General features: G+C 42.1%; 1 protein-coding gene across 4 annotated transcripts in view; it reads right to left on the reverse strand.

Moving 5' to 3' along the window:
- The window catches only part of HERC2 (HECT and RLD domain containing E3 ubiquitin protein ligase 2), a 222,288-nt gene that overhangs the window by 33,141 nt on the left and 171,550 nt on the right, over positions 1-17,597 (reverse strand). For 3 of the 4 annotated variants that reach the window (XM_040425134.1, XM_040425136.1, XM_040425135.1), the window contains exons 71-75: positions 7,890-7,997; positions 5,936-6,067; positions 5,660-5,818; positions 4,017-4,135; positions 3,661-3,786 (exon numbers count right to left, since the gene is read on the reverse strand). In XM_040425134.1, coding sequence (XP_040281068.1) covers positions 3,661-3,786; positions 4,017-4,135; positions 5,660-5,818; positions 5,936-6,067; positions 7,890-7,997 — 644 coding nt within the window. The remainder of the gene's footprint in view (positions 1-3,660; positions 3,787-4,016; positions 4,136-5,659; positions 5,819-5,935; positions 6,068-7,889; positions 7,998-17,597) is intronic. The other variant, XM_040425137.1, reaches the window with a different exon arrangement.

Raw genomic sequence — 17,597 nt, forward strand, 5'->3', positions numbered from 1 at the left:
TAGGAGTGAAATCCCCCGTTGGTCTAGTTATCCAAGACCTGAACCGGCCCCCCGTTAGAAGTTGGGGAATGAGCTTTTGATTTAGTTACAGTCTACCCTCGTATCAGTTATAAGATCTATAGTGCAACTGGTAAATCACCAAATGCACACCCCGTTTATTTGCAGTGCCACCTAACAAACATGGTATTTGTGCCGAGAGTGCAGTGTATGCTCCTCAGTTACACCATGCGAGCACTCACAGTTTATGTCAGGAGAAGCCTGACGGTTCAAGTGTTATATGTTCTGTGCTGTATCAATCATAATGTAGTGAAGGGTGAGAGACAAGAGGTAAATGAGGTCCTTGGAGCCAAATCATCATGTCAGAACTTCGTATAATGTCTTGGAATGTAAGGGGATTGGGAACAGCAAGGAAACGCACCATGGTATTCTCAGCTGTCAGGAATTTCAATCCTCATATTCTCTGCCTGCAGGAGACTCACTTGACAGTCGGGAATACTAGGCGGATACAAAAACCTTGGGTTCAATGGGCGCAACATTCATGCTATACGACTCTGTCCAGGGGAGTGTCACTAATGGTGCATAAATCTCTTAGATGGGAACTGGAACAGTGTCAGATAGATTTGGCGGGGAGATATGTGTTTGTAGCGGCATATATTAATTGCACGTTGTATGTAATTCTAGGTGTATACATCCCACCACCTTTCTCCATGCAGGTGATACAACAGGCTGTGAGTTTCGCAGCCTCTTATCCATCAGCTCGTATAGTAAGTCTTGGAGACTTTAATATGACTTTAGATAGGGAACTGGATAGACACCATCAGGTAGAGACTGTGGATAATCGGCTTCATAATAAAACGTCCCTTGCAGCACTATTAGAGGAGGTGGGTTGGTCAGATATGTGGCGCCTTAAGTATCCTGGCGTTAGGCAATACTCATGTCACTCAGCCAGTCACAATATGCTATCGCGAATAGATTATGCCCTAGGTAACTTACACATGTGTTCTTTAACGTATAATATAGAATACGGGTCTAGAGGTATATCCGATCACGCGCCAGTGCAACTAAAGCGGATACTGGGTGGGGGTGTGATCAGACGCTCAACACGGATTAATCCTTTTTGGTTGACCCTGTTCGGACCGTCTGATCACATTCCCAATCAATTAGCGTTTTTTCTGGAAGGTCATGAAGAAGAAACAAATAATACGTTGCTGTGGGAAACTATGAAGGCATATCTTAGAGGCTGCTTGCGATCCTCTATATCGTATATTAAAAAAACAGCAGCTAGACAGGAGGAAGGATTAGCAACAGAATGTTCAAGATTAGAAGCAGCATATATAGCCGATCCCAGTGATGTAAATAGAGAGTCTTGGCTGACAACAGGGAGGCAATATTTAACCTTACTTAAAGAAAAAGCTCAAAGGAAAATGTTCTTTACCAAACAAATGTACTTTGAAATGGGCAATCAATCTAGTAAGCTTTTGGCCCACATAGTTAAACAAAACCAGACTTCCCCTGCGGTGCTGCGAGTAAAGGCGCTAGATGGACAGATACTGTCTGACCCGGAAACTATAGCGAATAGATTTCAGGAGTACTACAGAGATCTGTATGAATCCAGGGTTAACTATGAGATAGAAGATGTCATACAATATCTCGAGGATCTGGAATTCCCTACTCTGTCGCAGGAGGCGGTGGAGAGTCTGGAAGCTCCTATAACTGCCCTAGAGCTACAGGAATCCATAACACAATTAGCTAGGGGGAAAGCTTCAGGTCCTGATGGACTTCCCCTGGAAGTTTATATTAAATATGCTTCCCATATCAATCCGCTGCTGCTACGTATGTATGGACACGCATTTAAGAAAATATGTTTTCCACCGTCATTATATGATGCAACTATTGTAGTACTCTTGAAACCAGGAAAGGAGGCGTGTGGATCATATCGTCCAATATCCTTATTGAACATAGACTATAAGATTATAGCAAAGATCTTAGCCATACGACTTGGTAAGGTAGCCTGCACCTTGGTGCATCCAGATCAATCCGGATTTTTGCCAGGCAGGTCCACCACTGATAATATTAGGAGGGTGCAAGTGGTGACCCAGATTGGGCTCCAGAGGCAAGAAGAATGGGCCTTAGCGTCTTTAGACACAGCAAAGGCATTCGACTCTGTTGAATGGCCCTATTTATTCCAGATCCTTAAGAAATTTGGTTTCGGACCTAAATATATACAGTGGGTGGAAATGTTATACAAATACCCAAGGGCGGACATATTAGTGAATGGGATGCTCTCAGAAAGGTTTAGATTGGGACGTGGTACCAGGCAGGGGTGTCCTCTGTCACCATTACTGTTCGCCTTAGCTATAGAGCCATTGGCTATGCGAATCAGGGCAGACTCACAATTTCATGGTACCCAAGTAGGGGAGCAAGAAGATAGAGTAGGCCTATACGCTGATGACATGGTGCTCTTCATGTCACAGACGGAGTCCACACTCCCTAGGGCAATTACTATAATAGAACAATTTAGCCAGTTTTCTGGACTAAGGATAAACTGGTCCAAATCAACCCTGTGCCCACTATATCAGATGGATGATACCGTCGCCCGAGGGGAATTACCCATTGTAAACAGTTATAAATATCTAGGTATATACATAACAAAGGATGTCATGTCCTATCACGACCTAAATATTCAAGTACCCAGGCCTCAACAAAAAAAAACTTTTACCATGTCACTATGACACTTCAAGATTTCTATGGAATCCAGTTGTTTTTTTTTTGTTTGTTTTTTTACTTTTTAATGAGTCATTAGAAAGTTACCTACTGTTTAAATCATGTTTTTATGTTTAACATATTTTAAATTTTTTTTATGTTATTTTTAATTTTCCATGTCAACATCGATATTTAAACTAAAAACATAAAATCCTGCAGTTTTCACACTGGCCACTAAGTCTAATAATAGGCACCACTTTTTGTTCTGTACAAATCACTTTACTGCAGTTACCTGCTTATCTGACATTCTAATCCTGCCTGTAATGGTATCACCTCTGTGTACAGATAACACAAGATCCTCCATTCACAACAGGTAATTGTCAGAGCTTATCTATTCTTTCCTTGTACAATGACCTTTGCACAGGTCACAGAGCACGCCTAGAAAACTCTGCCATAGAAGTCGATGAGGTCCCCACTAGACTGATTGTGTCTCTGGACCATGTGGCTACCGTGAAGCAATTTTCTTAATGCTTTCCAAAATGCTTTTCAGTACAACTCAGGCAAGATGGCCGCCCCCATAATCATGTTCAGAAAATATAATCTGGATCAGAATCTAATTACAATTTGTAATCAGAAAATAAAAAGAGATTTGAAAAAAATCCTCTAATGCAAAAAACACAATCCTTTCAACAAATAGTGTCAGATTCAGATTGTTGCAGCTGAGTACCTGAGGATCCTCTTGTGAGTCCGGGCTCTAATACTATAAGCGACCCCAAAGGTCCAGGAGGAAAAAAAAAGCATTTGGAGCTGTCTTTGAAGCCGATAACTTGCCACTATGGTCTATTTCTTTGAATTAAAATCTATTAGACATTATTGATGGTATGGAAGTTTGGCCCCTGAGAAGAATTTCCTCTGGTGGGCCAAGAAACCACAGTCCGACCCTGGATGGTGTATTACCTTGAAGAACGGACTGTGAAGCAACTGCTTCCCTCCTCTGACAACTGGATCTTCATATTCGAATTGTCTCTGTAAGGCTTCAGGAAGGCCCTTCACCAACGCCGCTAAGGCACTTCCTGTAAAACTCTATATAAAAAAATAAATAAAAAGATGTGAACAGACATAAGTAGACCACAGGAACAGACTTCCTACAAGACATTTCTAAAATATGCTGCTACATACAGAATCAGATATGGACTACTACCCAACTGGCTATTTCCCTCTTCCACCTTGAAACCCCTACTGAATAACCAGGGTAGAATGTAAGGCAACTATATTCCAAGTAAATATTTAATGAAAAGCAAATTTTATCTTACCATTACACGTGCTTCAGAGTCTCCATCTCCAAGTAACCTATTGATGTTAATAGACTGTCCAAACTCTGTGGTTAGAAGTTTCCTCAGCCTCTGAAGAGCCCACATCCTGTGACCTGCCGCTAAAACGGGCAAAGAAATTTACTTCTCAGTACAAGTTTTACTGAATCTTTCCCCACAAAACTATATATCAATCTGCTCAACTCCTCCTTATAATTTGCTGCCTGCAGATTTTCATGGTGAGATTCCCTTTAACCCCTTAATGACTAGCTATTCTTTCTATTTTTGCCTCTCCACGTTTAAAAACAGCCATGACAACATGGTTGTATAAGGCCTAGCTTTGTACAAGATGAATTGCATTTTTTGTGTTGTTTGAGATTACACATTACTTTGTAATTTATATACATTTTTTGTGTTGCAAATATAGAAAAAGTGATTTTTGACAATGCTTTTTTACCTTACTGTATATACCAGTAATGGCGAACCTTTTAGAGACCGAGAGCCCAAACTGCAAACCAAAACCCACTTATTTATTGCAAAGTCCCAACATGGCAATTCAACCTGAATACTATAGTCCAATTAAGTATATCTTCCATGAACTTTATCATTTAGCTATAATAGCCTGCCTACATTCAATGCGCTGCCTGTGCAATTCATAGCATACTGGTACACCATAGACTTTTTCTAGGGTGCCCACAGAGCTGGCTCTAAGTATACACCATACATATTTCACACCGAACTACCTGTTTAATGAGTTATTTTGGTTGTGTGGATATCCAATAAGTATAGTTTTTTTGCTTCACGTAAAGTATGCACAATAAAATATATTTTATGAAAAATAAACACTTATTTCTTGCAAGCTTTTTTATTTAAAAACGTATAATTCATATTTTTTATTACATTTTTTTTTTTTTTTTTGTATAACCCCATTAAGGACTTACAAAATTATTTTATACTTATAAATGTATTAGCATACTCCTTTATGCTAATAAATTATGCTCTGTGTCTCTGGTACAGGCTGTGGTTAGGTCAACACTAGTGTGCCCGTCCTGAAGTCCAATCTAGGTTCCCAGGGTTGACGGCAGAGCGCTTACCCAGCATCCGATCAGCTCACTGAGACCCAGTCAGAGGAGAAATCCCCTTTCACCAAGCCGTGGTCACAGACTATGCCAATCAAAGGGTTAACAGTCGGGATTGGCGCTACCTCTGATCCTGGCTGTAGATCAAAAGACTGCTCTAAGAACTGGAGCTGTTAGTCACAGTTCATTCATTGAGCAGAAGTGCTCACAGAGGCTCTCAGCTCCCTCTAAAACAGCAAAGACAAAAATCTGTAATTGGTTCTTAAAGGGGGTTTTCTGAGACTTTATAACTGATGACCTATTCTCAGGATAGGTCATCAGTATCTGATCGGTGGGGGTCCGACACCCGGGACCCCTGCCGATCAGCTTTTTGAGAAGGCAGCGAAGTGAAGTGAATGGGGCTGAGCACGATACCAAGCACAGCCGCTGTATAATGTATGGTGCTGTGCATGGTGAGCACAGAGAAGGCTGCAGCGATCACAGGTGCCTACACAAACACTGATCAGATACCTAAGGGGTTAATAAGTCAAATACAAAATTAAAGGAACACTAGAATTTATTACATACCAAGAGCGCTAAGCTGAGCACAGGCTGCGAGCGAAGCAGCCAGACGGGGAACTATTCCTCGATTGGAAGCAAAATTCAAACGGAAATCTAAAAGACAGGTGACTAAATCCATTGATGGGCAAGACAGGATGCACCGATCTGACAGGAGATCTTTTGGACCTAGAAAAAGAACGTATATAAGGTTTCTTGAAAAGAAACAGTTTTACTTAGTCATGTGCAATATAAAATCATAAAGGGCACAACAACCCAGAAATAATACATATAATCAGTCCTTACCTGCAGCTGGCATGATAGGATAGACTGTGAACCGCCAGCCCCAGCCATTGACTGATCCATCACTAATAAATTTCCACTTTAATTCATCTCCAGGAATTCTCAGTTCACTAGACCAGTCAGACCATTCTCGGCCTACCAAATATAGATTAATGGGAAATTTAGTTACTACACTGGTGCTAAGTGCCTATTCCCTCTTATTATGGAGATGCCATTTTCATGTAAGGACTATGTTAAGGTCTACTGAGTGTGGAGTCAAGGTGACTGGCATTATGAAAGTGTTTGGAGCTGCTCAAAAACATTTTCCATTAAGTGACAGTATTTCTACCCCCAAGAGAAAACTAATACGATAGCATTTATGGACACAAAGGTCATTTATCATAAAGATCGCCAAAGTTCACCACTGTACTCTTGGAAAACTGTATCTAATGTAGACATTAAATTTGTAGACCAATCAAAATCCATACAGAAAAAGTGCACTTACTAGTGAAAAAAACACAATGCAAAAAGAATCATGCAAGTCAGGAATGCTTATGGGAATATTAATAGGAAAATAAATTGCGGAATATCAGGCATGCGATAAGTGGGGAGAGCAAAAATGTCCAGACATTGACTTCCATAGAGAGAAGACTACCAGTCATTCCCGCAACAGGCCACTAAATTCTAGAATAGAAAAATTCCTTTAAAGGAGTTCTCTGGCAGTGAATAAGTAAGTCTCATGATTGAGTGTTGGTAGAAACACTTAAGACACTGTGGAGTCTGTAAATGGACATCGATGCACATTGAATACCTATGGAGCAAGCTGTGTGGACTTGGGTGTGCAAACTGACACATGGAAGCTGCCGAGATCTCAGCTCTGGGACTAAAATTGTAGACACCTTTATGGTAAATTATATATAGTTTATACTACTAATTATAAGGATTACCAGAAGGACTTGCTAGTCCTAGCAACACTCTCTGGAGTGTACTGTTCTAATTGTTATAGTTTCCACTGTAAAAAAATAAAAAGGAACCTCAATTTGTTGTGGAATCTACATGGAAAGAAGCCTCAATCTGCCCCATCTTCATTATTCCACTCTGGAACCAGTGCTGAGATCGCGGTGGGGTCAATCTATTCAGTGTACAGACCGGTGGCAGAAACCAGCGCCTCTGCTTTCTGCTGAGATTTTTTTTATCAGTGTGAACTAGCCCATATGCTCGAAAACGGTATCAAAATCAACAGTTTTACAGTAAACCGTAAAATTTCATTTTGATGCCAACAGTTTGCCTTTTCAAATGGCTTAGGCAGAGTGCTGAATCTCCTTAAAGAGAGCAGTCCTGTATGGAGCCTTACTGGCAATTCTCCATGGGATATGAATATGCAAAGCGGTATCTCCCAAAAAACAGAACAATCTCGTCAGCACCACCTCTTGAAAGTGGCTTCTTATAAGTCAAGATGGGATTTGACAAGGGAATATAGCCAAGCCCGATATGCAACTGTAGACAGCTGTTTCGGTGTTTCTCATCAGTAGGACTCTAGCTGGCTCAGCGCGATGACTTGGAGGCAGCTTAGACAGGGTGCTGAATTTCCTTAAAGAGACCAGTTCTGTATGGAGACTCATTGGAAGTACTCCATGGTATGAGACTTGGGGCAATGATCCATGGGAAACTAATATGCAAAGAGGCATCTCCCAAGAAAAAGAACCATCTCACCAGTGCCACCTATTGGAAATGGTACCACTTCCAATAGGTGGTGCTGGCGAGGTGGTAATCTTCCATGGGAGAGTTACCTCTTTGCATATTCTTTTCAAGTAGATGATGAATGGCCTTTAATATATATATATATATATATATATATATATATATATATATATATGTATCTCAATGGGGTTTTATCTGTATATTTGCACACTTGTAGAACAAATATACGAGTGAATATGGAAAGAGTGAAATGTTTTATCAGCACTTTGCACATCACCTGATCGGACTGAAACTATCCTGTTGGCCCCATCCATTATGGTAAGTGGGTCATGTCGCCGCTCTGTAGAACACTGGCGGTCAAATTCTACTCTAAGGCCCTCAGCACCTAAACAACCATAAAGAGAGTAATGTAGATTTAACACAATTTGTCATACAGTTATATAGACTATGTACGAGTGAACAATAATGCTTTGATCATAAAACAAACAGATTTAAAGGGTGCGCAGAAAAAAGAATAAAAACTAAACTCAAAAACATGAAATGGTGCATTGAGCTAAACATGAGCTTAAAAAATTGGGAAAATAAAATTAGTTTGCATTGTAGTTTACTGCCAAATCATGGCAGCCCATATTGTATAAAAAAAAAAAAAAAACATAAGGACACAGTTCAATACAATATTCACTGGAAAAAGAAACCACAATTTTAGGACACAAAATTAGATTTATGCTACTTCTAGCGACTTATAGATAGCTTTCCCCATATAAAAAATTAGGCAGAAAAGAAACAAAAACTATTTACTACACAAAAAGTATGGTCATCATGATACTCTTGGTGATCACCAATTACTAAGTCGCAAAAATAGGATGCAATATATTTTATTGCATGTTATTTCAGTAGCCTAATTTGGTGACTACATTTTGTTCATGAAGCTTAGGCCAAAGCAGGTGAAAAAATACAAGTTGAAACAGTGTATACAGGCCTGTTCATGCTCACCAAAGTAGTTCTAAGGCCTTATACACGTGACAGTCACATGGCCTTTTTCAGAACAAATTATTATTTATTTTTTTTAAACCATGAATATCAGCCATTAAAAAATAGGATATGTCCTATTTTGTCTGTTTTCAACAGCCCCCAAACAATTCAAGGGTATCGCTTTTATTGGGCATTTTCAGAAAGGCATTGGTGAAAAAATGGCAGTGAAAGATGGCCGTTTTGCCATTTTTAACAGCAGTTTTTTTCATAACGGTCATGTGTATGTAGCCTAAGAGTGCATGACAGTTTAGCTTTAATTTTCTAGTTTGCATCTCAAAATTTCCAGGTTTCCTAGCAGATCATTTTGTTAAAAAGTCTTTAAAAAAACAAAGAAGCATTGCTCACCTCCACCATTCCCTGCCACTTCACTAAAGCTGCTCTAAGGTCTTTCCAGTGTTTCAAGCCAGGAAAGAAAGCTAACTAATGGGGCATTTCTTGCAATTTTCATGGTGTCGGGCCAGTGGAGAACAGCAGGGACTAGAGCAGCTGCAGAACAGCAGTAGAGAAGGTATCAGTGGAGGCGAGTAATGCCAGGTAGAACTAACAGAAGAGGAGGAGGAGATAGGAGCAGGCCCGGAGTGGCCCACAGGGGAACAGGTGAATCCCCTGGTGGGCCTCTAGTCACCCACTCCCTGCAAAAGTGGCACATAGCACAGTAGACTGACTGCACTACATATACACAGGCAGCATACAAGTGAGAGAAGTCATTATGAACTGGTCTACCTCTTGTGAAGGAAATCATATAGACACCATCTTGTCTTCTCAGTGGGCTGTTCTCCTCCCTTATTTTCATGTTGATGCTTACATTTTTACATAATCTCTAGAATACAATATTCTAAACTCAAGGCTGAATGCTTTGTCTTCACAGATGTCAGAGTTTCACTGCTTTTTGGCCTAGAGCCATTATGATATATCGTATTTTTTGCTTCATAAGACGCACCAGATGATAAAATGCACCCCAGGTTTTAGAGAAGGAAAATAAGAAAAAAAAAAAAATTTTTCATCAGACCTCAGATCAGACCCCCATAAATATCAGGACATCGGATAATACCCCCATATCAGGACATCACATCAGACCCACATATCAGCCCTCCATGTCAGACCCCCCCCAATAAGACCTCAGATCAGCACTCATTGTCAGACCCCTCCAATCAGAGTTCCTTGCCAGAACCCACATCAGACCTCAGATCAGCCCTTATTGTCAGCCCCCCCCCCCACCCCCCCCCCCCGAGTTCCTTGCCAGACCATCAGAATAAAATAAAAAACATATCTTACCTCTCCTGCGCCGCGGCTCCTCTCCATCTCCTGAAGCAGTCGCGCTCCCATGTCTTCTCCGGCCACGCTGCATTGTCAGCTGACTGAGTGCAGCGTCAGATCATAGTGCGTGCACTGCGTCCTGACGCTGTACGCGGTCAGGACAGTGAAGCGCTGGCCCCAGGAAGGAAGACCGTGAGGGTGAGTATTACAAGCGCTCGCAGCGCTTCACTAACTACTCCCGGCACATAAAGCATACTAGGTGAGCGCTTCCATAATTGAAGCACTCACTAGTATTCACTTTATAAAGACAACTTAAAAGGGGTTCTCCGGGAATTAAGAAAATGATGATTACTCACTGGTAATTGGATTTTCAAGAGCCCACGACAGCACCACGAGAGAGAGGATCCGCCCCCATAGACAGGAAACCTGCAGAATAAAAGGGCGAAAATTCTCCTCCCAATTCAGTGTGATATCCAAGCATCGGAGGAAGTCCGCCCACATAATGTTTAGATAACCGACAATTTTCAACTTAATACACATGATTTTTTTATTTGCTACACCCACGTGAGAATAGGAGAACCAGAAATAAACCAGAATGGAGGGAAAATAAGGGTGCTGTCGTGGGCTCTGGAAAATCCAATTACCGGTGAGTAATCATCATTTTATTTCCTTCACCCATAACAGCACCACGAGTGATTTACCAGAAGAAAATTTACGGTGGGAGAGTCGAAAGGAGCACCTTTTTCCCCAAAGGAAAAAAACTGAAGATGAGCTCAAATCAAGCCAGGTAGCCATCCTGCAAATATCCTCTAAGGGGACTTAGGATCTTTTTGCCAAGGAGGTAGCAACTGCTCTGGTAGAATGTGATTTAAGACCAACCGGAGGAGATAAACCAGATGAAGAATAGGCCAAAGAAATGGCAGAAACAATCCATCTAGCAATGGAACCTTTGGTGGCCACCTTTCCCTTATTTACTCCTTTGAAGAGGACAAAGAGTGAAGAAGATTTTCGCCAACTTTCAGTGCGAGACAGACAATCAAAGCTCTTCTTACATCCAAGCAATGAAGCGACTTTTCTTTTTCCGACCTCGGGTTCTTAAAAAAAAAGGTAGGAAGGACAATTTCCTGAGACCTATGAAAACTGGAAGCCATTTTTGGAAGAAAAGCTGGATCCAGACGAATCAACACCTTATCTTCCAAAATAGTGGTGTATGGAGGGTTAATGGATATGGCTTGGATTTCATTAACCCTACGAGCTGAAGTTAATGCTATTAGAAGACATAATTTCAAGGTAAGACATTTAATGGAGCTGGTATCCAAGGCCTTTTAAACTAAATTTAGGTCCCATGGAGGGGGTCTATGGGAGGTTATCGGGGTGGATCTGGCTACTGCTCTAAATAATCTTGAAACTCACGGGCATCCTGCAATATCTTGATCAAACAAGGCAGAAAGAGCCGAGACCTGAACTTTTAAAAAGGTACTAACTGCCAGACCTTGTTCTAATCCCTTTTGAAGAAATTCTAAAACTAGATGAATGGGAGCAGAAAAGGGAATTTCTTAAAACTGAAAACTCCATAAATTTTATCCAAATCCTAGCATACATGGCCACTTAAGAGTAGAGATCAAGGCATCAGAAAATCCCTTCCTAACTAGTAAGTACCTTTCAAGTTCCAGGCAGTCAGATGGAGATTTTTTTATATCAGGGTGGAAAACTGCACCCTGGTTCAATAGGTTCCGGATCTCTGGAAGGATCTGAGGCCGACATGATCCGAAGCCACGTGAACCACGATCTCCTTGGCCAAAACGGGGCTATGAGGTTAACCCTTGCGCCATCTTCCCAGATTTTTCTTAGGACTCATTGAATCAATGGGAGAGGAGGAAAGGCGTAGGCTAGGGGGAAACTCCAATTCTGGAGAAAGGCATCTATCCCACAAAGGGGATCCCGCTGGGTCTAAGGAAAAGAAATTCTGAACCTTCCTGTTCTTGAAAGTAGCAAAAAGGTCTGGATGACCCCAGAGAACAGTTATTTTCTCAAAAATGGACTGGTTCAGACTCCATTCGCTCCGAGATATGTACCGCTGAGATTGAGGCACACTCTTTTTCTGCTAATAAGAGGATTTTCTGGGCTTCCTGCATCAGAATTTTGCAACTTGTACCCCCTTGTCTGTTCAGACAAGAGAAGACCCTTTTGTTGTCCGTCATAATACTGAGATTTCTCCCTCTTATTCTTGGAAGAACCGACCTCATTGCTAGAACTACTGCTGTCAGTTCTTTTAGATTGGAGAATCCCCCTTTTTGGACGTCCTCCCAAAGACCCTGAAGGGAGATTTTCTGAATATGAGCCCCCCCACCCCCAGGGGCTTGCATCCGTGGTTAGACATACCAGGTCTTCTAACTTCCACGGAACTCCCGGAATTAAGTTTTTTCTCTTTAACCACCCTTCTAAGCTCAGGAGAGTTTGGTCTGAGATTCTTATCTTTGAATCTAGTCGTTCTTTTCCCAGAAAGAAAGGATTTCCCACTGGAGAACCCTTGAGTGAAGTTGTGCTCATCTTACCGCCGGGACACATGACGTGAGGGACCGCAAGATAGACATTCCCTTCCTCATAGAGACCACTGGGTTTCTGGTTAGATCTCAGATTCTCTCCTGAATATGACTGACCTTTTATTCTGGCAACATACATTTCTGGGAAGAGGAGTTTAGGATCAATCCCAAAAAAGTCTGAATTCTGGTAGGAAGAGGCTTTGACTTTTCTAGGTTTAAGACCCAGCCTAACCTGTCTAGAATTTCTGATACCGCTCTTCCACAGGCTTCCTCTGTTTTTCCTACTATTAAAAAATCATCCAGGTATGGTATAAAAATAATATATTTTTCTCTTATATGAGCAGTCATCTCTGCTTTTATTTTTGTGAAGACTCTTGGAGCCATGGAAAGGCCAAGCGGGAGAGCCTGGAACGGAAGATGTTGTAGCTGCCCCATTTTTACTGCGACTCTTAAAGGGTTTCGGTCATCAGAAAAATCGGTATGTAGCAGGCTGACATTAGCAATGTGCTAATGTCAGCAGAACATAACTGTATGACTTATATCTCCCTGCCTGCCGCCGTTCGGGCTAAATAATGACTTTTATAATATGCAAATGAGCCTCTAGGTGCTAGTGGGGCATTGCTGCAGCACCTAGAGGCTCCGTCCTCCTACCGTTTGGCACGCCCTTGTAAAGGTGATTGATATCCTCGGTTTCCTCCCTGCCCCGCAAATCCCGCGCCGTCCTAGTATTAGGCGCAGGCGCAGTGAGCGAAGGACGCTCGCCTGCTGCCGTCCTTCACTCACTGCGCCTGATACTAAAATGGATGGCGCAGGCGCGGGATTTGCGGGGCACGGAGGAGACCGAGGATGTCAATCACCTTTACAAGGGCGAAAACGGTGTGAGAACGGAGCCTCTAGGTGCTGCAGCAACGCCCCACTAGCACCTAGAGGCTCATTTGCATATTATAAAAGTGATTATTTAGGGCAAACAGCGGCAGGCAGGGAGATATAAGTCATACAGTTATGTTCTGCTGACGTTAGCACATTGCTAATGTCAGCCAGCTACATAACTATTTTTTTGATGACAGAAACCCTTTAAGAATTTTTGATATCCGAGGAAGATTGGAACATGACGTGATAGGATGCATCCCTGAGATCGAGTACAGTCATGAAACAGTGAGGTGGAAGAAGGTTTATTACTGATCTTATAGTTTCCATCTAGAATTTTTTTTTTTTATCTGTAGGAACCGGTTTAACTTTTTTAAGTTTGTAATTGTTCTGAAAGAACCATCCGTTTTTTTTCAAAATTAGAAGTAGGGGAGTGTAAAATCCCTCTACTTCTTCTCCCTTTGGCACAGGAACTAAGATTTTTTGACTAATTTTAGTACTAATTCTTCCATAGCAGAAACTCCTTGAGCCGAAGTCTGAATTTTTGCTATTAAGAATCTTACTGGAGGGACCATACGAAATTCTAGTTTTAGTCCGGTGAGAATAGTGTCTAGAATCCACGAGCTGCAAGAAATTTGGGACCAGGCGGTGAAAAAAAGCTTTAATCTGACCCCTACCTGACTTCTGGCATCATTGCTGATCCTGTTTCTTTTTGTCTCCAAAGGGCTGGTTGAAAAAAATCATTTCTTCCCTTTCTTTTGTTTCTAAATCTATCCTCCATTGATTTTTTATCTCCTTCTTGGCAATTCCTAAAGGGACGAAAAGGACAGCTAAATTTAATCCTTGAGGAAAAGGAACCCTGAAACCCTTGAAATCTTTTCTTTTCATCCACAGCTTTGTCTAATAGATCATCCAGTGTCTGCCCAAAAATGTATTCCCCTTCACATGGAACACCACATAGCTTGTTTTCTGATGGGAAGTCACCAACCCGTTTTTTTAGCCAGAGCGCTCTATGGTCAGAATTTGACAAAGCGGCGGATCTAGCCACCAATCTAACAGAATCTGCCGAAGCATCTGCCAAGAAATCTGCCGCTTTTTTCAAAGTGGGCAAGGACGCTAGTATTTCTTCTCTGGGACATTTATTTTTTAATTGACTTTCCAGCTCAGAGAGACAGACCATAAGGGAACGGGCCGTACATGTGGAAGCTATACTTGGTCTGAATGAAGAGCTAGACGCCTCGCATACTCCTTTTAAAAAAGACTCAGCTTTTTTATCTAAAGGGTCCTTTAGTACTCCCATGTCATCAAAGGGAAGGGCCGTTTTCCTAGATACTTTAGATATAGCTACATCTATTCTAGGCACCTTATCCCAAGTAGCGGAGTCCTCTTCTTTAAAAGGATATTTTCGCTTAAGGTTTTTATAAATAAAAACTTTTCTGTTAGGTTTCTTCCACTCCCCCTTAATTAAGGCCGATACATTCTTATGTACCGGGAAGGCACTGTGGTGTCTGGATTCTAGACCCCCCAAACAAAATCCTGAATGGACTTTGGTTCTTTTATCTCTTCAATGCCCATTGAGGATCTTACGGCTTTTTAAAGTCTATCCGTATCTTCTGTTGGAAAACATGGTTTGCCACTTATCTCACCTTCCTGTGAAGAAGATAGGGACGAATTTTCAGAATGCCAATATAAGGTGGAGTGCATTTCATCTTCTTCAGAATCAGATAAAATAAACTCCTGTGTGGCATCTAATCGCCTCAACTTTGGATCTCTTGCACCGGCTGCTTTCTTAGAGGATAGAGAGGAATTAACTTCTGATCTGACCAACGCCTGAAGGCACTTATAAAATGACGGTGATTCCTCAGCCACTGTTCTATAAATACAACTCTGGCACATCCTCTTCTCCCACTCAGGCAGTAAAACAGATTTACAAAGACCGCAGACCACCTCTTTATTCTTCTTTTTTGAAACGACCTTCCTAGGCTTTGCCTGAAAACACATTTAGGTATAAGGGTATTAGAAGAGAAGCAGGACTCAATATGCCCCAGAGCACTCACCCCTCAGAGGTACCAGGGCTGGAGGGACTCCAGACTCTTCAGTGTGTTTCTCCTCCTCCATGCTTCCCACCGGATCGCCAAGCCAGAAACTCTGATTAGGACGCCGTCCTCCTGCTTACAGAGTGCTCTTCTCATAGGCGCTCTGTGATGATGTCACCGCACTGCACGCCAATCCGCACATTCCACGTGCTTTCCCCGGCCTATCTCCTTGCCGGAAGCTCCTCCTCCGGTGGCCAGGAAATCCGTGCCTCTAGCGCATCAGCAATGCCGCCAGGCACACAACACTCCAGCAACCAAGGTGCTCCCTCTGGAGACTTGCTGTGCCTCTGCCCGTCCCCACCAGTGCACCAACCGATGCCGCTTCTTACCTTTGGGGACTGCAGGTATGCCCCAGGCCCCATTCCAGCCTAAAAACTGGGGTCAGTATAGATGCACCACCAGGAGGAAGAATCTGAAAGAAAACTGCAGGCTTCCCCAGAGACAGGAAACCACACTGAATTGGGAGGAGTGTGTCAGCCCTTTTACTCTGCAGGTTCCCTGTCTATGGGGCAGATCCTCTCTCTCGTGGTGCTGTCGTGGGTGAAGGGAAAAATGAAAATAAGTAAATATTACTTTATTATAAATATATTCCCAAATACCTTTCATTAGTTAGAATTGCTAGTTTTGTCTGGGGAGCAATGACTAGAAGAAACGAATGGCCACCGTCCTATTAGTCCACACAAAGCCTGTCCTAATCACACATCAGGACAAGTTACTTCACAACGCTGAGCTAAAGAGCTGCCTTATCCTCCTCTCCTACTTGTCAGGGATTATGAATACAGTTTAATACGATATTTAGCTGAATCTTTGTGGGAATGGAGTTCATGACGAGACATGAAGTACAGAAAGGATGGACAGGACAGGGTGTGGTAATGTGGGGCTGTGGTAATGGAGACTGCATACAAGTGCTGTTACTCATTAGTCACATCTGCTCATGAACTCCATTCCTACAGAGATTCAGCTGATGACCATATTAAACTGTATTCAGGATCATAATCCCTGACAAGCACAGCAGAGAGGAGGATGAGGTAGCTCTTTAACTCAGTATTGTGAAGTAACTTGTCCTCCTGTGATTAGGACAGGTTTTGTGTGTACTAATAGAACGGCAGCCATTTTGTCTTTCCGAATGACTGCTCCCCAGACAAAACGAGCCATTATAACTAATGTAAGGTATTTGGGAATATATTTATAATGAAGTAATATTTAGAGTACCCCTTTAACCCTTGATTTGACCCCTTTGATCATCACATCATTAGAGCAGATTCCGCTCACAGAAAACTTTGCGTCCGAACAGGGACTGGACGACAAATGGGATGACTTGGATCGATTTTTATATGGTCATTAAAAATATATGGGTAGAGTATTTAGCAAACCACCTAGTTTATTATTAATATAGATGCAGTGGGTCACTGAAAAGACTTCTAGACACAGAGGTAGTTCAGCCAATATCCTCTTTCCTCAAAGTTGCTGCAGGGACCCCCATAATCCATCATTTCGTAGTGTCTTGCTACTGCTTGTCACTATGTGAGCAGGTAATATTTGCATGTAGCTGTACAGTGGGTCCCCAGAATGAATTTTACTGGTGGGCTCTAGACACCCCAGTCCAACACTGGCCAGGAGTGATCACATACAGACAGAAACACTCCGTCAGTGACTGGATGACAACAGACTACACATAGTAAGGACCTGTTCAGAGAGGATTTCTCGTGCAGAAAACCAAGCTACATTTTGCATTGGCGCGCAGATTTAGCCCCATTCAATGAAGCTAATGAGCGTTCAGACAGCCGCCATGATTACCAAACATTTTCCTGCTCCTTCTTATCTATTTGAAATCCCCACAGAAAACATCTGCACTAGTTTACATGGCTAAGTGGATACCTGTTGGAAACAATGGGAAGCAGAAATGCTGCAGTTTCCGGCGTAGGATACATGCAAAATTCCAATAGGAAAAAGGCCCAAGCCCTAAAAGTTTAGAAGCACCTGGAAAGAGGTGTGCATTCATATGATGGAAGGAAGCAGGGGTATGGCAGTGATAGAAAAGCCAGATTTAGCTAGAGGTGAGAAATTAGCATGGAATGAGTTGAATGGCACCATCTTACCCATGCAGAATAAGACTTGCACCCAGATTCTACAGACCTGGGGGGAGATTTATCATCTCCCTGCATCATTCTTGGCGTGGCGTAAAGTAGT

The sequence above is a fragment of the Bufo bufo genome, chromosome 3 (genome assembly GCF_905171765.1).
Source record: "Bufo bufo chromosome 3, aBufBuf1.1, whole genome shotgun sequence".
In the NCBI taxonomy this organism is placed as follows: domain Eukaryota; kingdom Metazoa; phylum Chordata; class Amphibia; order Anura; family Bufonidae; genus Bufo; species Bufo bufo.